The following is a 23,978-nucleotide window of genomic DNA, read 5'->3' as shown; positions in this document are numbered from 1 at the left end:
TAGAGTTACAGATGTAGAAAACAAACTTATGGTTACCGGGGGAAAGAGGGGGATAAATTGGGAGACTTGGATTGACATATACACACTACCATATATAAAACAGATAATTAATAAGGACGTACTCTTTAGCACAGGGAACCCTACTCGATACTCTGTAATGACCTATATGGGAAAATCTTAAAAAGAGGGGATATATGTAAATGTATAACTGACTCACTTTGCTGTATAGCAGAAATGAACACAACATTGTAAAGCAACTATACTACAATAAAAAATTTTTTTTTTAAAGTTCGTACAGTAAAACGCACTCATTTTGGGTGTAGAATTCTAACTCTGACAAACTCATACAGGCATGTAACCTCTACAACCAGGATGTAGAGGACCCAAGAATTCCCTTACGTCTTTTGTAGTCAGTCTCCTCCTCCTGCCCCCAGCCTCTGGCTACCACTGCTTTGTTTCCTGTCTTATATAACATTATAGGGTATCACATAAGTGGAATCACACAGCATGTAGCCCTTAGAATTTTTGATGATGACTGTAATAATAGCATTATGCCTGGCTGTTGTTTGTGAGGTCATTCACTGAGCCAACAATGTTCTCAGCTCCTGGGATAAAGAAAGCTCTGGAGGCAGGTGAATCAAGAGAGCAGAATAGAAGAGAAAAGAAGGACGTGGAGCTCATCTCCTTCCACAAACACATCAAAAGTACATCTCCACGTGGAACAGTTCTCATAGCATAACTTACTGAATGCTGGTAGAAGAACTCAGACACCAAAAGTGCAGGAAATATCACCATGTAGCAGGGTAGGACGAAAGAAAGGGAAAAAAAAAAACCCAAACAAACCGGAGGAAGCAGGACAGGACCTGTGCCCCTAGGAGGGAGCTGTGAAAGAGGAAAGGTTCCTGCACCCTGGGAAGCCCCTTCAAAGCCCTTTCAGCTGGGACAGAAAGGGAGCCTCAGAAGCTTGGAGGAGAGCACAGCAGCTGGTTGGCAGCAGGCAGAACAGAGAGAGACTGACACAGAGGGTCTGTGCTACCAAGCTGCACTTCCCAGCCCAAGAGGCGTGCAACTGGGGGTGTATGGGAAGAAACCCAAGCCCACCACAGGGGCGAAGCACCACTCTTAAGGGGCATGTGAAGGGGGGGCGCCATAGCACCCTCACTCTTGGTGTGCTCACAGCAGGTGCATGGCCATTGAAACCCCACTGTAATGCATGAAGGGCTCAGTTATGCATCTGTGGTCAGCTGTGGGTTGGATGGGGGCTGGCTGGTACAGAAGGGTTCAGCTGACTCACATCTTGCCTGGGTGTGCTCTCATGGACAGAGCAGGGATTTATGAGAATGGGGACACACAGGCACAGCTTCAAGTTTGTTTCTAATCCCATCGGCCAAAGCAGGCCCCATGGCCAAGCCAGGAATATCCTAGGAAGGGCCTACCCAATGGTGTGGCTACAGGGAAGAGTGAAACATGGTAATCACTAATGCAATCCATCTGCTGTTTCGGTGGAAGACAAGTGTCAATCACATGGCATGACCTCTACAAAATTATTTGATGGGACTTCCCTGGTGCTGCAGTGGTTAAGAACCCACCTGCCAATGCAGGGGACATGGGTCCGAGCCCTGGTCTGGGAAGATTCTACATGCCATGGAGCAACTAAGCCCGTGCACCACAACTACTGAGCTTGCCCTCTAGAGCCCATGAGCCACAACTACTGAGCCCACGTGCCACAACTACTGAAGCCTGCACACCTAGAGCCCGTGCTCCGAAACGAGAACCCACGGGAGTGAGAACCCTGTGCACCACAATGAAGAGTAGCCCCCGCTCGATGCAACTAGAGAAAGTCCACATGCAGCAACAAAGACCCAATGCAGCCAAAAATAAATTAATTATTTTAAAAAATTATTTTATGTAATCCATGTCCCCAATTTATAAAGTAAAAGAAAAATAAAAATCTTACCCCATCCTCCCCCTCCCCCACAGCCAGCAAGTTCCTCTCTCTGGAGGCAACCACCCCGAACAGTTTCCTGGTATATTTCCAGAACACTCTATGCATATATAAGCAAATATTTATGTGGATTTTTTATATACATAAATATTCCAAAAAGTTGTATAGTACACCTTTCTACACAAATGGTAACATGTGGAACAGTTTTCCATCTTGCTTTTATCCATTGTCATCTGAGACCCCTTGTGTCCTTAGACAAGGGGGGTGGATGTTATCATTTCACAAAGTTTGGGCATAAGATTTATTAAAAGAATTCCTTATGATTATTTTGATCTCACTGTGATTTGTTCGGCTCCAGAAAAAGAGATCACTGAAAAATATTTTTCAGTTATGAATGAAGAATGCTTTTCGGCCGAGTGTGACCAATGAATTCTCCTGTGTTGTAATGCAGCATAGGACTCCTTTTTAAAAAAATTTTTGTTTGGAGATTCTCAATTACACAGAAAGGTATAAAATACAATAAGTGCCCATATTCAATACCTTTAAAAATAATTTTGGTAACATAAAAATATAATACCTAAAAATTTTTAAATAACGAAATTTACCATATTTTATAACATATATTTGCTTCTAAAAGGGGAAATCGACAGTAATAGTAGGGGACTTTAATACCCCACTTACACCAATGGACAGATCATCCAAACAGAAAATAAATAAGGAAACACAAGCTTTAAATGACACAATAGACTAGGTAGATTTAATTGATATTTATAGAACATTCCAACTGAGAGTGGCAGAACACACTTTCTTCTCAAGTTCACATGGAACATTCTCCAGGATAGATCACATCTTGGGTCACAAATCAAGCCTCAGAAAATTTAAGAAAATTGAAATCATATCAAGCATCTTTTCTGACCACAATGCTATGAGACTGAAATTCAATTACAGGAAAAAGACTGTAAAAAACACAAATACATGGAGGCTAAACAGTACGCTACTAAATAACCAAGAGATCACTGAAGAAATAAAAGAAGAAATAAAAAAATACATAGAGGGCTTCCCTGGTGGCGCAGTGGTTGAGAGTCCGCCTGCCGATGCAGGGGACACGGGTTCGTGCCCCGGTTCGGGAGGATCCCGCATGCCGTGTAGCGGCTGGGCCCGTGAGCCATGGCCGCTGGGCCTGTGCGTCCGGAACCTGTGCTCCGCAGCAAGACAGGCCGCGGCAGTGGGAGGCCCGTGTGCTGCAAAAAAAAAAAACAAAAAACAAAAAACAAAAAAAAACATAGAAACAAATGACAATGAAAACATGACGACCCAAAACCTATGGGACGCAGCAAAAGCAGTTCTAAGAAGGAAGTTTGTAACAATTCAATCTCACTTCAAGAAACAAGAAAAATCTCAAATATACAATCTAACCCTACACCTAAACAACTAGAGAAAGAAGAACAAAGAAAACCCAAAGTCAGTAGAAGGAAAGAAATCATAAAGATCAGAGAAGAAATAAATAGAAATGAAGAAAACAATAGCAAAATCAATAAAACTAAAAGCTGGTTCTTTGAGAAGATAAACAAAATTGATAAATCCTTAGCCAGATTCATCAAGAAAAAAAGGGAGAGGACACAAATCAATAAAATTAGAAATGAAAAGGGAGAAATCACAACTGACACTGCAGAAATACAAAGGATTATAAGAGACTACTACAAACAACTATATGCCAATAAAATGGACAATTACAAAGGAATGGACAAATTCTTGGAAAGGTACAATTTTCCAAGACTGAACCAGGAAGAATTAGAAAATGTAAACAGGCCTATCACAAGTAATGAAATTGAAACTGTAATTAAAAACCTTCCAACAAACAAAAATCCAGGACCAGATGGCTTCACAGGCGAATTCTATCAAACATTTAGAGAACAGCTAACACCAATCCTCAAACTCTTCCAAAAATTGCAGAGGGAGGAACACTCCCAAGTTCATTCTATGAAGCCAACATCACCCTGATACCAAAACCAAAAAAGATATCACAAAAAAGAAAATTATAGACCAATATTACTGACGAACATAGATGCAAAAATCCTGAACAAAATACTAGCAAACAGAATCCAACAACATATTAAAAGGATCATACACCATGATCAAGTGGAATTTACCCCAGGGATGCAAGGATTCTTCAATATATGCAAATCAATCAATGTGATACAGAACATAAAAAAATTAAGGAATAAAAATGATTATGATCATCTCAATAGATGCAGAAAAAGCTTTTGACAAAATTCAACACCATTTATGATAAAAACTCTCCATAAAATGGGTACAGAGTGAACCTACCTCAACATAATAAAGGCCATATATGACAAACCCACAGCAAGCATCATACTCAATGATGAAAAACTGAAAGCATTTCCACTAAGATCAGGAATAAGACAAGGATGTCCATTCTCACCACTCTTATTCAACATGGTTTTGGAAGTCCTAGCCACAGCAATCAGAGAAGAAAAAGAAGTAAAATAACACAAATTGGAAAAGAAGAAGTAAAACTGTCACTGTTTGCAGATGACATGATACTATACATAGAAAATCCTAAAGATGCCACCAGAAAACTACTAGAACTAATCAATGAATTTGGTAAGGTTGCAGGATACAAAATTAATGCACAGAAATCTCTGGTAATTCCTATACCCCAACAACAAAAAATCAGGAAGTGAAATTAAGGAAACACTCCCATTTACCACTGCAACAAAAAGAATGAAATACCTAGGAATAAACCTGCCTAAGGAGGCGAAAGACTTGTACTCAGAAAACTATAAAACACTGATGAAAGAAATCAAAGATGATATAAATAGATGGAAAAATTTACCATGTTCTTGGATTGGAAGATCAGAGAAGCAATCTACAGATTCAATGCAATCCCTATCAAACTACCAATGGCATTCTTCACAGAATTAGAACAAAAAATTTTACAATTTGTATGGAAACACAAAAAACCCTGAATAGCCAAAGCAATCTTGAGAAAGAAAAATGGAGCTGGTGGAATCAGGTTCCCCAACTTCAAACTATACCACAAAGCTACAGTAATCAAGACAGTATGGTACTGGCACAAAAACAGAAATATAGATCAATGGTACAGGATAGAAAGCCCAGAGATAAACCCACACACATATAGTCACCTAATTTATGACAAAGGAGGCAAGAACATACAATGTAGAAAAGACAGCCTCTTCAATAAGTGGTGCTGGGAAAACTGGACAGCTACATGTAAAAGAATGAAATTAGAACACTACCTAACACTGTACACAAAAATAAACTCCAAATGGATTAAAGACCTAAATGTAAGACCAGACACTATAAAACTCTTAGAGGAAAACATAGGAAAAACACTGTTTGACATAAACCACCGCAAGATCTTTTTTGACCCACCTCTGGGAGTAATGAAAATAAAAACAAAAATAAACAAATGGGACCTAATTAAACTTTAAAGCTCTTGTACAGCAAAGGAAACCATAAACAGGACAAAAAGACAATGCTCAGAATGGGAGAAAATATTTGTAAGTGAAACAATGGACAAAGGATTAATCTCCAAAATATAAAAACAGCTCATGGAGCTCAATATCAGAAAAAAAAACAATTAAAAAATGGGCAGAAGACCTAAATAGACATTTCACCAAAGAAGACACACAGATGGCCAAGAGGCACATGAAAATATGCTCAACATTACTAATTATTAGAGAAATGCAAATCAAAACTACAATGAGGTATCACCTCACGCCAGTCAGAATGGCCATTATCAAAAAATCTAGAAACAGGGACTTCCCTGGTGGCACAGTGGTTAAGAATCCATCTGCCAATGCAGGGACACGGGTTTGAGCCCTGGTCCGGGAAGATTCCACATGCCGCGGAGCAACTAAGCCCGTGCACCACAACTACTGAGTCTGCACTCTAGAGCCCGTGAGCCACAACCACTGGGCATGTGTGCCACAGCTACTGAAGCCTGAGCGCCTAGAGCCCATGCTCTGCAACAAGAGAAGCCACCGCAATAAGAAGCCTGCGCACCACAACGAAGAGTAGCCCCCCCGGCTCGCCGTAACTAGAGAAAGACCGCGCACAGCAACGAAGACCCAACGCAGCCAATAAATAAATTTTAAAAAATCTAGAAACAATAAATGCTGGAAAGGATGTGGTGAAAAGGGAACCCTCCTGCCCTGTTGGTGGGAATGTAAATTGATACAGCCACTATGGAAAACAGTATGGAGGTTCCTTTAAAAACTAAAAATAGAACTACCATATGATCCAGCAATCCCACTACTGGGCATATACCCTGAGAAAACCATAATTCAAAATGAGTCATGTACCACAATGTTCATTGCAGCTCTATTTACAATAGCCAGGACATGGAGGCAACCTAAGTGTCCATCGACAGATGACTGGATAAGAAGATGTGGCACATATATACAATGGAATATTACTCAGCCATAAAAAGAAACGAAATTGAGTTATTTGTAGTGAGGTGGATGGACCTAGGGTCTGTCATACAGAGTGAAATCAGTCAGAAAGAGAAAAACAAATACCGTATGCTAACACATATATATGGAATCTAAAAAAAAAAAAAATGGTACTGATGAACCTAGTGGCAGGGCAGAAATAAAGATGTAGACATAGAGAATGGACTTGAGGACACGGGGGAGGGGAGGGGGAAGCTGGGGAGAAGTGAGAGGAGCATCGACATATATACACTACCAAATGTAAAATAGTTGGCTGGTGGGAAAGAGCAGCATAGCACAAGGAGATCAGCTCAGTGCTTTGTGACCACCTAGAGGGGTGGGATAGGGAGGGTGGGAGGGAGGCTCAAGAGGGAGGGGATATGGGGATATATTTATGCATATGGCTGATTCACTTTGTTGTACAACAGAAACTAACACAGTATTGTGAAGCGATTATACTCCAACAAAGATGTGTTTTAAAAAATAATATTGGGGGCTTCCCTGGTGGCGCAGTGGTTGAGAGTCCGCCTGCCGATGCAGGGGACACGGGTTCGTGCCCCGGTCTGGGAAGATCCCACATGCCGCGGAGCGGCTGGGCCCGTGAGCCATGGCCGTTGAGCCTGCGCGTCCGGAGCCTGTGCTCCGCAAAGGGAGAGGCCACAACAGTGAGAGGCCCGTGCTGCACACACACACAAAAATAATAATAATAATGATAATTCTGATAACATAAAAATACCTAAAATTTTTTAAATAATGAAATTTACCGCATTTTATAACATATATTTGCTTTTAAAATAGTCATGAAAATATGTCTATATGTATATTTTCCAGGTCTAGTTGTTTTTTTTTAACATCTTTATTGGAGTATAATTGCTTTACAATGGTGTGTTAGTTTCTGCTCTATAACAAAGTGAATCAGTTGTACATATACATATATCCCCATATCTCTTCCCTCTTGCATCTCCCTCCCTCCCACCCTCCCTATTCCACCCCTCTAGGTGGTCACAAGGCACCAATCTGATCTCCCTGTGCTATGCGGCTGCTTCCCACTAGCTATCTATTCAGGTCTATTTTAAAGTAAATTACAGACATATCTCACTTCACTGGTAAATACCTAAGCCTGCATCTCTAAGAAATAAAGAAAATCTTTGCAACCACAATATTATTACCACATAATGAAATAAATAATTTCTTAATATCAGCCAGTGACCAGTCCATATTTAGATTTCCTTGGCCCCCCAAGAAAGGTTGAAAAATTGTTGTAATTTATCAGAAACTGATACGTCAAGCCTCGAAAATAACTCAAGCACAAGTGATCTTCAGCTAAGCCAGGAAGGGAGAGATGCAGACATATAACAAATGGAGACACATCTGCCTCCCAGTCCACCAGCTCCCTCAGCTCCCAGCCCTACAAAAGAAGCTAGTGAGGGGCCTGGGAGGAGAGACTCTGTCTGCCTTTTTTACTTCTGTCCTGGCATTTTCTTCACAGGCCTTGGCACACAGTAGGTCCTGAAGAAACATCAGGTGAATGAATAAATAAGAGAAAAACCCCTGACCTGGCCCTGGTATCCTGTAGGGTCAGGAACCACAGTGTCTGAGTCTTCCCTGTGTTCTAGGTATCACCCAGGCCACAGCACACAGTAGGTCCTGATGAAGTGCTAGGTGACTGAATGAACAGTTGTATATCCCCAGCACCAGCACTTGGAGTCATTCAGAGTCAGGGACCACAGAGTTGGCACTCCCTGTGCCCCAGATATCATGCAACCCAGGCCTTAGCACACAGTAGGTCCTCAGTAGACATGAATGAATAGGTCAGGTAAATGAATGAGTTGGCGAACATCCTCAGCACCACTCCTGCAGCCTTTCACGGTCAGAGACCATGCAATTCTGGTCCATTCCTGTGATCCAAACTTTGCCCAGCCCAGGCCTCAGCACATAGTAGGTCTCCAAGAAGTGCCAGGTGACTGAATGAGTAGTTTATACATCCCAGCATCAGCCCTGGAGTCATTAAGAATCAGGGACAACAGAGTTGGTTCCTCTGTGTGCCCCAGACATCACTCAGGCCATAGCACACAGTAGGTCCTCAAGAAATACTGAGTGACTGAATGGATAGTCGAAATGCCCAGCCCCAGCCCTAGAGCCATTCAGGGTCATGGACCACACAGAGTCTGGCTCCTCCCTCTGACCTTTGCTCAGTTCAGGCCTATGCACACAGTAGGTGTTCAGTAAATGCCAGGTGAAATGGGTGAATGAGTAAAATGGAACCTAGTTTACACACATGGTGCTGAGTTCAATGACCCGAGAGAACAGAAGAAACAGGCCCTCAGCAGCTGGAGAGCTGCGGGTCAGCCCCGCCTTGGGTGGGGGTGGGGCTACAGGGCCGTGGGCGGGGCCACAGGACTGTCCACTGAGCCCTCCCACCAAGACTTCAGGGAGAGCCTACCTGGTCCGAGTGCGCAGGCGCAGAGGGCTCCGGCGCCCCTTGAGTCCACAGGCACCAGCCTGTATTCGCTGGGTGAAGGGCTCCCAAGCTGATTTTGACTTCGTGGGGGACTGTGCTGCTCCGGCCTCGCGTGTAGGCTGGTTGGCCGGCTGTGACCTCCTGTCCCTGCCCAGGAGCAGGGATGGGCTGTAGGGATGTGTGTGGCGAGTCTGCCCTGAGTCCCTCCTGCTGCAGTCAGCAGCCCCCAGAGGAAGCAGGAGTTTGTAGACCCTCCTGCTGCAGAAAGAATGGAGCCCCCGCGAGGTCAGAGTCTGAGTGTCTACAGCTGCAGAAGGAGCTGAGCCCCTGGAGCAGGAGTCATCGAAAATGTTTGTTTCGGAGCTTTTGAAATTTAGGGATACAGATAAGGTCAAGAGGAAGAGAAGTGGACAGTCCATGAACACCATGGTGCTGGATGCTGAAGCCGCTCCCTGGTGGCAGCTTGCAGCAAGCCCACCGACCCCAAAACCACTCTCACAACCGGAATTGCCCATCCTCGGAGTAGGCAGTCTCATGATGAGAATTACAAGCTATGGACCAGCGGCTGGGCATCCCAGCTATTTCCCTATGATTTTAAATTTGCCATATTTGCCAACTTATTTGACCTATTTCCCCCTCCACCACGTACCCCACATACTATAGGCAGATTCTACCCTGGGTCCAACATCTCCATTCCAGGAGGGGACAGAGCAGCTTCAAGCACTTGGGGGAGAGGGTCCAAGAGGCTGGGGCCCCACAAGGTGGTGTGGGTGTAGGAAGGGTTCCTGGGAGACAGAGCCTGATCTCTGCAGCCCTCTCTAATTCAACCTTCCCAAGACCAAGTTTCTCTGGGGAAAGCCACCCGAGTAGGAGGACGCCAGAAAAGAGCCGCATTAATCCGTTGTCAGGTGGTGATACAGGCTATAAGGATGATCAGAGTGAACTGCGGATGAGGTGGTCAAGGAAATCCTCTTTAAGGAGGCGAACGTTGGAGCAGAGACCTGTAGGACTGAGGGAGCCATGTGGGCTTATGGGGGAAGAGCATTCCAGGCAGAGGTCCATTCCAGAGCTGGTGCAAAAGTCCTGAGGCTGGTGCACGATGCGCTTGTTGGAACAGCAAAGAGGCCAGTGCAGCTGGAGCAGCAGCTGGAGCAGCGGAGGGAGCAAAAAGCAGAGATGGGGGCGCAGGCGGGTTTGCGTGGGGCTGGACGGCTATTGTGAGGACTTTAGCTTTTACTTGCTGAGGTGTGCATTATACATGGTCTTAATTATGGTTTAATGGGATCTGCCTGGCTGTTGGGTGGAGAACAGAGCATCAGCGGTGCTGGTGGAGACTTTAATCATCCATGAAATGAGGTTCCTGGCATGTGGTAGAACCCAAATAAATAAGCACTGCTAATATGATTTATATTACTAGCGTGATAATTTTCAATATCTCACAAATGTGATTAAGATTACCAGCTCCGTCTGAGCTAATCACAGTCCCTTGGCCTGGACATCTATGATGGTCTCCACAGGCATCTCCATTCCACTCTTGCCCAGCTGTGCATCGTTTTTCGCCTGCTCCTCCAACAGCTTGTTCCTGCCTCAGGCCTCTGCATCCTTTATTGCAAGACTCTGGTCCCTGCAGCCAAGCAGCGACGGGAGGGGGTGTGTGTGTAACGAGAATCTGCCCTGAAACCACCCCCGCCTCCTTGCCTTGCCAAGTAGGTGATGGGGGTGGTAGCTATTCTCCCAGCCACATGGAGAAGGAGAAGGAGGTCACCCCCAAAAGGAAGGTAACTAGGAGGTCAGCGGAAAGTCCTCAGCAATATTTTTAGACCTGGAGAACGAGCTCTAAATTTTTTTCCTTATAAATCCATTCTTTACTTGGACAATCCTCTCCTTCCAACTCACTGCTTTTGTTCCAGGAATACTTAATACATTAAAAAAAAAAAAAGATATACTACCTCCCCTGCATATTTCTAGTAATTATCTTCCAAGACCCAGGAATCTTTTCCCAACATCTCCAAGAATACCATTCCTGAAAAGAGATATTTTATTTTAAATTATTTTCTGCATTGGTCAATGCCTTTTACAAATAACTTCTTTAACACAGCTTACATATCCTCATTTACATATTCAGTCATCACAACAGTTCATTCCAGCTCTAAATGAAGCCGATTTCATTCTGAACTTTGGTGTAAGTGAATCTATAATGAATCTCGTTGCTTGAGTTCATTTGTATTGAGACTCACCTATTTGCAACCAATAAAATACTAATGAATGAAACAGCTGAGGCTTGTGTTTCTTTCTTTTAAGGGCCAGTTGTTGGCTTGTTGGGTGCAATCATCCAGAGAGGGGAATGGAGAGAGAGAGAAGCCCATACTTCTCCTGCCCTGATTTCTCTAGCAAACTCAGGGGAGGCCACTGAAAGTCCTATTAAAACAAAATAACTGGGCTTCCCTGGTGGCGCAGTGGTTGAGAGTCCGCCTGCCGATGCAGGGGACACGGGTTCGTGCCCCGGTCTGGGAGGATCCCACATGCTGCGGAGCGACTGGGCCCGTGAGCCGTGGCCGCTGAGCCTGCGCGTCCGGTGCCTGTGCTCCGTAACAGGAGAGGCCACAACAGTGAGAGGCCCGCATACGGCGAAAATAAATAAATAAATAAATAAACCCAATACATGTTAAAGGAAAACAAATTATAAACTAGAGAAATAATGGACATAAATAAATCCTAATGATGGTTCTTCAGAAAATTAATAATAAACTAGATAAAACTTTGACAAATCTAATAACCACAAACCGAAGTTGAAAGGCAGAAAGGGGAGAGAATAAAATAAAGAGAAGATTTTGTTTAATTATAAAATACTGTGCACAAATAAGCTAATCATCTGGGGGGGGAAGCTTAGTGGAATGAAGCATAGCCTAGGGGATAAGAGAACACTGTAAATCATAAAAATTAATGGAGTAAAAAGTATTCATAAGCTAATAACATGAGAAGAAATGGAGAAAGCCATCCAAGAACTCACTGAAACTTCCCCTCCATAGCTCTAGGACCTGATTACTTTACTGGTGAATTCTTTCAAAATGTCAAGGAATTGATACTTCTCAAGCTACAGAAAGTATTCGAAAGCACAGAAAAAGGTTAAACTTTACTCAAGTCCTTCCATGATGCAAGCTTAGCCACGATACCAAAACTTAACAAAGATAGCACCAGTCTTACATAAGAAGATAGAGGCAAGAATCCTACAGAAAATATCAAGAAATAGAATTCAATATCTGAAAAGACTGCTGTACCACCATCCTAAGAATGCAAAGATGATTTGCAATTAAGAAATCTACCAGATCTTATCGCTCCTAAGTTGCACGTGTTCACCTTCTCTGAAGTCAGGATGCATCTTCCACTTGGTGGCATCTTACATTTAAGTAGCATTTTTTTTCTTTCTCAGGGGTATACAAAGTAATGCGTGTTTTACAATCGATGATGTCTTAAGGTCAGTGAAATACAGTAATTCAAAACCTCACACAAAAAGGTTAAATACAAAAGAAAAATCATCTCAATGGATGTTTAAAAGGCATTTGATAATATTCAAGACCTGTTCCTGATTTTTAATCAGGTCTCTTCCTTAACATGACACAGGGCATCTATTTCTAAACAATAGCCACTTTTATAGTTAAATGTGAAACATCATAGGCATCCCTGTTAAAACCAGGAACAAATAAAGCACACACACTACCAAGACTATGGTCATTTGTTGCGGAGCTTTTGACCACTCCACAAAGCCCTGAAACACACACACACAAAAAAAAAAAAAAAAGGAAGAAAGAAAAACTATAAATATCAGAGGGGGAGCCACCATTGTCACGTGCAAGAAAATGGGATTACAGGATTGGGAATGAGACAGTGTATCAGTTGTAAAGCTGTTTGAATTAAAAACTACAAACTATAGCACAGGGAACTATCCTCAATATCTCGTAATAACCTATAATGGAAAAGAATCTGAAAAAGAAAAATTATGTATATGTATAACTAATCACTTTGCTGTACACTTGAAACTAACACAACATTGTAAATTAACTATACCTCAATAAAAACAAATAAAAAAGTATACAACAAAGTGACCAGATATAAATATACAAAAGTAAGTACTATACCTATGTCCTAGCAGATGAAATATCAGAATGATGAAACATGTGGTGAAAATTTCAAAATGATATATAAATTCTCACAGTTTCAAATACCACCTGTACTCTAATGATCTTCACATGTACGTGTGTGTGTGTTTTTCTTGACCCAACCCTCTCTTAAATTCCTGACATAAATCTCACTGTATACCTGTCATCTCCGCTTGAATATCTCATGGGCATCTTAAACTTTACATTTCCGAAATATCCCTCCCCACTGGCCAAAAAAATATGTCCTCTTGCAGTTTTCCCCCAGTCTACCCCTCAGGTCCCTCCAGGCATCCAACTGTGGCACCCTTGACTCCTGTCTCTCAATACCCACCTCCAACCCACCAGCCAATGCTGTTGGCTTCACCTTCCAAATACATCCAGACGCTGACCACTTCCATCCACTCCCCCCAGTACCACCACACCGGTCAAAGTCACCATCACTCTTGTTTCTTTCTTTGCTTTAATTCAATTTCAGAGTTTATTTTATGGGAAACTGTACCACTATCTTACACCATACTGCCATACTAACTCAACATGGACTAAAGACTTGAATGTAAAACTTAAAACCACAAAACTCATGGAAGAAACATAAGGCAACGGTTCCTTCATATTGGTATTGGCAATGATTTTTTTTTTATATGACAACAGAAGCACAAGCAACAAAAACAAAAATAAACAAGTGGGACTACATCAAACAAAAATGCTTCTGCACAGCAAAGGAAACTATCAACAAAAGGGCAAACTATTGAATGGGAGAAAATATTTGTAAATCATACATCTGACAAAAAGTTAATATCCAAAACATATGAAGAACTCATGCAACTAAATACCAAAAAACAAAACAAAACAAAAAAACCTCTAAACAATTGGGTTAAAAATTGGGCACTCTTGTTTCTTATCCTGACATTTCCCTCACCCCCAATTTCTTTTGCATGCGTCAGCCAGAGCGATCCCTCCAAAGCTAAAGTCACTCTGCCCCAGCCACTCTCACCTCCAAGCTTTGCAGTTATGCTTTCTCCTGCCTGGATATCTCTGCCACATCTTCCAGCTCCACATTTTCCACCACATCTTTAGAAACCCCCACCCACACCACTCTGTATAGAACAGCATCCCCCAATACCTCCCCACGGTAGACCACCCATCTGCCCTCCCCAGCTCTCTTTCTCCCGTGTCCAGAGAGGGCAGAGATTTTAGTTTGCTCGTGGCTGTATCTCCAGTGCCTGACCCAGAGTCCAAGTTTATAAATATTTCTCAAATGAATGAATGAATGGAAAGACAGGGACTTCCCTGGCAGTCCAGTGGTTAGGACTCTGTGCTTCCACTGCAGGGGGCACGGGTTTGATCCCTGGACTAAGATCCCGCATGCTGCGTGGCACGGTCCCCCCAAAAAAAGAACATACCACAACGAAGGATGGGAAGACAAAATGTTTAAAACAGTGACAATTCTTCTGCAAAATAACGATGAGTTAAATGCAATTGCTATTAAAATATCTGGGAAGTTTTGGGAACGGGCATGAATGAGTTATCTGGAAAGCTAGGCAGTGGTGAACATTAAAAAAATTCTGTTAAAGGAGAGAAATGAAGGGGACACGTACTATGAGATGTTAAAGCATGTTATAAACCATTAATGGGATTCACATCTCTAATCTTCGGGAAAGGACCAATTCCTCCCTCTAGCTTGCTCTCCCCCACTGGATGCCACCTCCTTCCTTTTACAACCTGGAGAGAATAACCCACGTCAGCAGTTCCCAAACCTGGCAGAGCATCAGAAACCTCCTGGGGGAGTTTTTCACGTATTTTGGGCTCCACCGTGGGAATTTCGGATTCAGTGGATCTACATTCAGAGATCTTATGAAGCCCCTAATAATCCACGCTACAGAAAATGAAGCCAACTGGATAAACATTCATTCTCCTGTGGCAACAAAAACAAGGATAACCTAACAATTCATCTGTTGAGGAAATGGGCATGACACAACTGCAGTATAGAATATTCGGCAGCTGTAAAACGTAATTTTAAAAAAGGATGAAAGTGATCAGGATGGAAAGTTATCCAGACGATATTGTTGTGAAAACACTAAATGGCAGAATAATAATCTTGCTATAATTTCCTTTTTCGGGGGTTAAGAAATATATGTCATTTACTGTAGGACTCTATTTATATGAAGGCAAAACGAATCTATGCAACCAGAAATCAGAACTGGGATGAGGGAGTGAGTCAGACTGGAAAGGAAGATGAAGGCATTTTCTAGGATGATGGCAGGTTGGTTACACAAGCATATATGTGTGTCGACACTTACTGACATGTGCATTTTATTGGAAATACTTATGCCCCCATTTTTTTTTTTTTTTTTTGGCTGTGCTGTTCAGCATGCGGGATCTCAATTTCCCCGACCAGGGATCTAACCCGTGTCCCCTGCAGTGGAAGCACAGAGTCTTAAACACTGGACCACCAAGGAAGTCCCAGGTATGCCTCCATTTTTAAAAAGCAGAGTATAAATTCAGGAAAATGTAAAAAAAAAAAGTTTTAAAAAAGAAGAAAATGTAGTTAATATGGCTCATCTGAAATCCAAAAATTTTACACATACACACACGCACACGACACCACATGTAATGGACCTGTCAGTGCCTCACTTAGTTCCTCTTTGTTTCTCCTCCAGCTGCTGTGAGTGTTGGCTGCTAACTTAATAGTTTATGGTTTATATTTATGGTTGCCCCCTTTCTCCTAAGAAATGCCCTTTGCTAAGAGGAGCCACCTCTCTAGAGAGTTACCTAGAAGGTTACACTCACTGTCCACAACCAGCGATGGGAGATAAAAGCCTCCCCACTGGCTCAGAGAAGGACTGGTATTATTCACACTCCAGAGCTCCCTGTGGGATCAGACTGAAGCCGGACCTCAGTTAAACCCATATAATATTTGCCTCGCTCCCTCTCCTCCTTCCCAGCCTCCCTCACCCCTTACGGTTCTACCCAAGAACACACTTCCTCAATAAATCCCTTGCACAAGAATCCTAGTTCAGTCTCATCTTCCAGGAAAAAAAATGCCTGCAAGGAAACGGGACAACCTTCTAAAAACATTCTGTTGAAGTATAATATGCAAAGAGAAAATTGCATGTATCCTACAAGCGTGATGAATCTCCGGAAGGTGAATCGTGTAACTGGCACCCAGAAGAAGAAGCAGATCATTATCAGCACCCCAAAATGTCCCCCTCTCATGCTCCCTCACTTACCCCACCTCGAAGGGAACCAGTATCTGGATTTCTAATGTTGTAGATGAGTTTTGCTTTTATAGCAACTTTTACCAAGTCTATTTCTTTCCTTACCTCATACTCTGAGAAGGTTTGCATTTGTGACACATGCTTGTATTTTATGGTATGGGAGTGATGGGACTATTTTTTCCTCCCTGCTTTCCTATGTCTGGGGCCATAGAGTGGGAATTTCTGCCTCTTAGAAATGTCAGGGGACTTCCCTGGTGGTCCAGTGGTTAGGACTTCACCTTCCAATGCAGGGAGTGTGGGTTCTATCCCTGGTCGGGGACCTGGGATACCACATGCTTTTCGGCCAGGAAGCCAAGGCATAGAACAGAGGTAGTATTGTAACAAATTCAATAAAGACTAAAAATGGTCCACATCAAAAAAAAAATCTTAAAAAACACGAAGAAATATCAGGGTGCTTCCCTGGGTGGTGCAGTGGTTGGGAATCTGTCTGCCAATGCAGGGGACATGGGTTCGAGGTCTGGTCCGGGAAGATCCCACATGCCGCAGAGCAACTAAGCCCATGCGCCACAACTACTGAGCCCGTGTACCACAACTACTGAACCTGCACTCTAGAGCCCATGTGCCACAACTACTGAAGCCTGCACGCCTAGAGCCCGTGCTCCGCAACAAGAGAAGCCACCACAATGAGAAGCCTGCACACCACAACGAAGAGTAGTCCCCGCTCGCCGCAACTAGAGAAAGCCCACGCACAGCAACGAAGACCCAATGCAGCCAAAAATAAAATAAGTAAAATAAATTAAAAAAAAAGAAATATTAGGAAAGTAACTCCTTTCCTCCCCTCCATTCCTTCACTCACTCCTCCCCACCTGAGGGGTGGAGGGACATAACTGAGTAGTGAGATGGGGAGAAGCCCTCACCCCTTATCCCCAGTCCTCTCTTGGGGAGGATAAATTCCCCAGACAGACAGGATACTTTAGTGGTTAAGAAAGGCACTGGATTCAAATCCCACCCCTACCACTTACAAGCTGGGTGCTCCGGGGAAAGTGTACTTGACCTCTCTGTGCCTTAGTTTCCCTGTCTGTAAAATACAATTGTAACGGATCCCACATCAAGAACTATTAAGAGAATCAAATAAATTGAGTTAGCCCCATGGTGAGGGCTGTGGAGACTGCCTCTGATTGATATTAAAGGTCTCTGGTCCCATATGGCCTGATCTTCTCTTTTGTTTTTTGGAAGGGGGCCACCTATAGGAAGGAGGCTGAGTCCGTGCAGAAAGGTCAGCTGGGTCAGGACCCACCGCCCACCCCTGCCGGGTCCCAACCTGTGCTCCATCAATGTTGGTTGAATGAGCCATGACGGAGTGAATGAGTGAATGAATGAATGATGTCACAGAGGTCTCTGGGCACCTCCCCCACCCTAACTTCATCTTAAAGGGAGGGAAACCATACTAACTACTTCACAGGGCTCATGAATTAATAATGAGAGCTAGTGAGTGTCGAGTTAATAACAAGAACCACCCAAGACATGGAAGCAACCTAAATGTCCATCAACAGAGGAATGGATAAAGAAGATGTGGTACATATACACAATGGAATATTACTCAGCCATAAAAAAGAATGAAATAATGCCATTTGCAGCAACATGGATGGACCTGGAGATGATCATACTAAGTGAAGTAAGTCAGACAGAGAAAGACAAATATCATATGATATTGCTTTTATGTGGAATCTAAAAAAATGATGAAAATAAACTTATTTGCAAAACAGAAATAGAGTCACAGATGTAGAAAACAAACTTATGGTTACCAAAGGGGAAAGGAGAGGGGAGAGATAAATTAGGAGTTGGGGATTAACATACACACTATACTGTATACAAAATAGATAACTAATAAAGACCTACTGTCTAGCACAGGGAACTCAATATTCTGTAATAACCTATATGGGGAAAGAATCTAAAAAATAATGAAAATATATACATGTATAACTGATTCACTCTGTTGTACACCTGAAACTAACACAACATTGTAAATCAACTCTACTCCAATAAAAAATTTTTTTAAAAAATGTAAAATAAAATAACAAGAACCACTTAGAATCATGTCAGTCCCATAATACGTGTGACATCAGTGCGTTCCTTACCTGGACCACTTCCAACCAGCTGGAGGTTCCTGACTGGTTTCTACACCTCTGCCTCTCCCTCTGCCTCATCCAATCTCCCTTCCTTCCACGGAGGCCAAAAGAGTGGTTTCTGTAGATCCCCAAATCCCCAGAGGCTCCCCACTGCCTACAAGATACACCTGGGGACTTCCCTGGCGGTCCAGTGGTTAAGACTGCACTTCCACTGCAGGGAGTGGGGGTTCCATCCCTGGTTGGGGAACTAAGATCCCACAAGCTGCGTAGCCAAATAAATAAATAAATAAAAATAAAAACCCTTCTTTAAAATTAAAAAGAAAGATACACCCAACCTCCTTGGCGTGGAACTCAGCAGTGAGAGGGTCCTGTGAAACGTAAGCTGGAACCTTCTCTGCCTTACAGTAGCCACCCAACTCAGAGTGAAAGCCAACATTTTAGCATGGTTGACAATACTCTACATCATACACCCCCATCACCACCATGACCTCATATCCTACTATTCCTTTCCACTCTTCTCCAGCCAACCAACACCCCCCAGCCCTGCTGTTCCTCATGCATTCCAGGCGCACTCCTACCTCAGGGCCTTTGCACTTGCTGTACTCTCTCTGCCCAGAACTTCTCCCCACCAGATATATCTGCCAGTCTCACTCCCCACCTCCTTCAGGTCTGTACTCCAATAGCTCTCTCTCAGGGGTACTTCCTTGACAATCTTCTTAAAATAGCAACATTTACCTTCACCTCGTATGCCCATAACTCTGCTTAATTTTTCTCCATAGCACTTATTACCATCCAGCATGAAGTATAGGTTAGCTACTCATTTTGCTGATTGTCTGTCTACCTCGGTGACTGTGAACCCATGAAAAGAGGAGCCATCGCTCTCCCATTCACTGTTGCACCCTCATTGCCTTGAACACTGCCTGGCACATAGTAGATGCGCAACAAATAGTTATGGACTGAATGAATGATCTCATCCCAGTCCCTGCTATGCCCCTAACTCCAGTGTTCCCCCAAATGTGCCTTATTACATCATGTCTCCGTCTTTGCACATGCTGTTTCCTCCCCTGCTCTGCCTGGGAAATTACTCATCCCTAAAATCTCAGGTATGGTGTCTCTTGGGTATTCAAGAATAAACATCCTGGACCACAGAGTTACTTTCTTCTTCTATTGAGCTATCTCACGTGCAGCCAGCACTTATTTCTACACTATCATGGTTGGTTGTTCAGCTTGCCTCCCCCCACCTTGTGTCAATAAACCTTTTCCTGGCTTGAGCCAGTCCAAGTTGGATTTCTGATATACGATTGGCAGATGAGACCCTCATGTGTTGCCAAGAGTGGTTATGTGGTTTTTTCCTAATGTATAAGATAAATATGTAAATAAAAGAACCACTGTTATTATTTCACATGTTGATGTCTTATGCCCCCCACAGAAAACACTAGGTATTTCAGTGAAAGGAATGTGCTTGATAACTCTTTTTGGTTTTATTTGCAGCACTTGGATTAAAACCCAGTAGGTAGTTGGTGGTTGGATGGTTGGATGGATGGATGGATGGATGGATGGATGAGTAGGCATATGGGTGGATGAATAGTAGCCACATCCTTCCAACAGCCAACAGGTAGTACATAGATGAATGCGTGGGTAGATAGATGAGTGGATAGAGGGATGGATGAGTGGGTGGGTTGAATGGATGGAGTGGTTGCATATGGATGAATGGGCAGATGACTGAGTATATAGATAACTGGATATATGGATGGATGGAATGGGTGTGTGGATGAGTAGGTAAATGAAAGGCTGGGTGGATGAATCAGAGGACAGATGAATGGATGGTGGATGTTCAATGGGTAGATGGATGAATGGATAGGTAGAAGGGTGAGTAGTTGGGAGGGTCGATGGATGGATGAATAAGTCAATAGACAGATGACCTCACATGGATGGATGGATGGATGGATGGGTATATGGGTGAGTAGACAGATGGATGCTTAGGTGAATAAATGAGAGGACAGATAAATGAATGGTTGATTTATGAAGGATTTATGAGTGAAGGGTTGGAGGGTACACATGAGTGGAGTTACCCCCACCACCTGAGACCCTCCACTCCATGTCTGACTACCATGGAATATGTCCTGTTTCCCATGGGAGACCTCTTGGGGCTCACATCCCCAAACAGACTTTTGTGGGGCAGGGAAATCCCAAGCTGAGGAAGGGAGTGTGACAACCCACTGAGATCTGCAGAGTGGGGCATCATCAAAAGAGGAAGGAATCGCCAGCTTACCTGGGAGTCCTCTGACTCATCGTCTTCCTCCACCGAGCTCCACTCCTGGGGATGCCCAGTCTCGGGAGAAGGTAGGTCTGGGTGAGGGGAGGAATGGAGGAGAAAGGAGTCATGAGTGAGTGACCAGGCCAGCTGGATGGGTTCTGCTTTCTTCCTGTCTGCCAATTCTCTTCTGCTGATATCCACACACACACACACACACACACACACTGCCCATGTGGTTCAGGTGGGGTGGAGAGAAGGAGAGACCTGAATTCTGATCCCATTTCTGTCAGTAACTACCTGGGAGACTTAAAGCGAGTCACCTGATGTGATCCACCACCTGAGCCTCTATTCCCTCACCTGTCAAATGGGTACAATAGTTCCTTCTCTACAGGCCTCTGGCAAAAATTGAGTGAGAAAGCAGAAGAAAAAGCCACAGAGTTAAACCAGGAGGAACAAGGCTTCCCCAGGTTCCAGCCTCCAGTGAAGAAATCTCCCCATATTCGAACCTCAACATCCTTCTCACTCCTCAACTCGATTGAACTGGGGGTTGGACCAGAGATGGCCATTTTCCACTCTTTCTGCACCCAGGTCCTGCCGGGAGCCCCAAGCCTCCTCCTCACTGCCAGAACTGACATTTCTATTTCCCACAACTTCTGTCCCAGATCTGCTCATCTCCTGTGGAAGGAAGGAGCCTTTCCTAGTAGAAGGTCCAGCCCCCATTCTCCTGTGGGGGTGCCTTTCAGGTGTCCCCATCTCAGCAAATGGCACCACTCTTCGCCAGATGTTTGGGCCAAAATCCCAGGGGTCACCCTTGATATCTCTTTGTTCCTCCCCTGTCCACTCCTGGACAGTTGCAGGAATCTCCCAACTGGCCTCCCAGCTTCTACTCTTGACCTCCTAATCCTACGGTTCATTCTCACACGCAGCTGGACGCAGAGTTTCTCAACCTGGGCACTGCTGGCATTTCAGGCTGCGAAATCCCTGTGGCGGGGGGCGGGGGGGGCGGGGGGGTGTCTGTTCTGTGCACTGTAGGACACTAAGCAGTGTTGCTGGCCTCCACCCACTAGATGGCAGCAGCATTTCCCCAGTTCTGATAATTCAAGATCTCTTATGTTGCCTGGGGAGGACAGTGGGGTGTAACATTGCCCCCAGTTGAGAACTACTGATTTAGAAGAATCTTTTGAAATACAAATGAGATCCTGTCTTCTCCTCTTCAAAACCTTCCAGTGCTCTCCCAATACTCAAGTAACACGCAAACTCCTTGCCAAGGTCGACAAGATGCCCCATCACTGGTCCCAGCTGATCTCTATCATTTTCCCCTCCCATCTCCCTGCTCTGTTCCCTGTGGTCTCCTTGAACACAGCAAACTTACTGCCAATGTGGGGTCGTGCACGTGCAGCTCTGGCTGCCCTTGAAGCTGTTCCCTCATCCTTGGAACAACTGATCCTTCTTGTGCTTCTCCCACCTTCCCCAATCACACTGTCACACCCCACCAATCATCCTGTTTTACTGTCTCCATAGGTCTCGTCAGACATGACCTTTCTCTCTATTTTGTAACTTCTTTCTTTAGTGCCTGTTTTCTCCTCTAGAATTGGAGCTTGGGACTTCTCTGGTGGTCCAATGGTTAAGAATCCACCTCCCAATGCAGAGGACGCAGGTTCGATCTCCGGTCAGGGAACTAAGATCCCACATGCCGCAGGGCAACTAAGCCCGTGTGCCGCAACTACTGAGCCCCTGTGCCACAACTAGAGAGAAGCCTGCATGCCATAGGAGAGCCTGCGTGCCACAATGAAAGATTGCGCATGACGCAACTAGGACCCAATGCAGCCAGAAATAAATAAATAAATATTAAAAGAAAAAAGTATCGGAGCTCTACAAAGCCATCTTGTTCACGGCAACACCCTAACACCTGGCACATAGTAGGTGCTTGTGATAGATTTTTGCCCCCAGTGGCCTCCAGCTTGTTCACAGCTCCCTGTGTCCACACCCTTGGGCTGCCCTCCCCACTCTGCCCCACTGATTCTGAGCTTGACCATACGGCTTATTTCAACCAATGGCCCGTAAGCAGCTGGGTTGCCAGTAGAGGGTAAAAAAGTGCTTGTGACCTGGGGTTTTCCCTTGCTTGCTGGTCCCAAGAACTCTGCAACCACCCCCGTGAGAATAAGCCTGGGCTAGCCTGCTGGAGACACATGGCTTTAAGTCAGCACCATTAAACCAGCTAGACACACCAGTAAAGCCATCTTAGATGAACAAGCTGCCCTTCAGCTCACTGCAGCTGCACTGTGGGAGCCGACACAGGCAAGGGCAACAGAACTGTCCCCTGAGGCCACATACATTGCCAACCCACAGAATTGTTAGCAGCTAAATGACTGCTGCTTTAAGCCACTCAGTTTGGGGCTGACTTGTTACACAGCAAAAGCTGACTGACACAAGGCTCCATAAAACTGTGTTGAAAGGAGCAAAGGAATGAAGTCGTGTCTTTCCCTAGGCTCTGCCATGACCTCCCCCCCTCCACAGGACCCCTGCCCCTCACCTTTCTTGTCACTGTCACAGCCAGAGGCCCCAACCTCCACAGCCATGCAGTCCTTGGTGAGGGAAGCACGCTTCTCCCAGGCCCTGCCCTCCTGAGACAGCAGCCCCTGCATCTTCTCAGGCCTGAGACTGCATCTCTCCAGGAGGCTCAACTTTAAAGGCAGGCTTTTTCTCCTCTCCCCAGTCCAGGGTTCTGTTGGGTTTCCCAGGGAACAGGACTCAGAACCTGAGGACAGACAGACATTTAGTCACTCAACAAATACTTACAGAGTGCCAGCCCTGTGTCAGGCATGATTCCTAGGTGCCAGAGATACAGCAGTGAGGGAAGCAAAGCTCCTTTCCCTCTTGGGCCTTACATTCTAGTGGGGGGAGAGAGACAGACAGCATGCCAAATGACAGCACGCACACACATACACACATTCCACAACCCAAAGCATAGAGCTACAAGTTTTTAGGAAAAGAGAGTTACCCCCATAATCCCTGTAGCTACAGAAGAAGGACCCTACTCTTCCCTCCAGCCCCCTATAGCATGACTTTCTCCTCTGTTGTCATTAAGAAGAAGAAGGAGGAGGAGAAGGATTTGCCAAATAAGGGTTAAAAAATCCAATTTAAAATTAAATATTCTTTAGGGCTTCCCTGGTGGTGCAGTGGTTAAGAATCTGCCTGTCAATGGAGGGGATACGAGTTCGAGCCCTTGTCCAGGAAAACCCCACATGCCGTAGAGAAACTAAGCCCGTGCACCACAACTACTGAGCCTGTGCTCTAGAGCCTGCGAGCCACAACTACTGAGCCCGCGTGCCACAA

The 23,978-nt window shown here is 44.4% G+C and overlaps 1 protein-coding gene across 1 annotated transcript in view; it reads right to left on the bottom strand.

Moving 5' to 3' along the window:
* Positions 1-12,539: 12,539 nt before the first annotated feature.
* SMIM17 (small integral membrane protein 17) overlaps positions 12,540-23,978 on the bottom strand; it is a gene marked incomplete at its 3' end in the record, with an annotated part of 40,175 nt that continues 28,736 nt past the window's right edge. The window contains exons 3-5 of the mRNA XM_082676043.1: positions 23,176-23,400; positions 20,658-20,734; positions 12,540-12,650 (exon numbers count right to left, since the gene is read on the bottom strand). Of these exons, the coding sequence (XP_082532169.1) occupies positions 12,540-12,650; positions 20,658-20,734; positions 23,176-23,287 (300 nt within the window). The 5' untranslated portion in view covers positions 23,288-23,400. The remainder of the gene's footprint in view (positions 12,651-20,657; positions 20,735-23,175; positions 23,401-23,978) is intronic.

The sequence above is a fragment of the Grampus griseus genome, assembly GCF_964374135.1.
Source record: "Grampus griseus genome assembly, chromosome: 19".
NCBI classification, from domain to species: Eukaryota; Metazoa; Chordata; class Mammalia; order Artiodactyla; family Delphinidae; genus Grampus; species Grampus griseus.
This window is presented reverse-complemented; position numbering and strand designations above follow the sequence as displayed.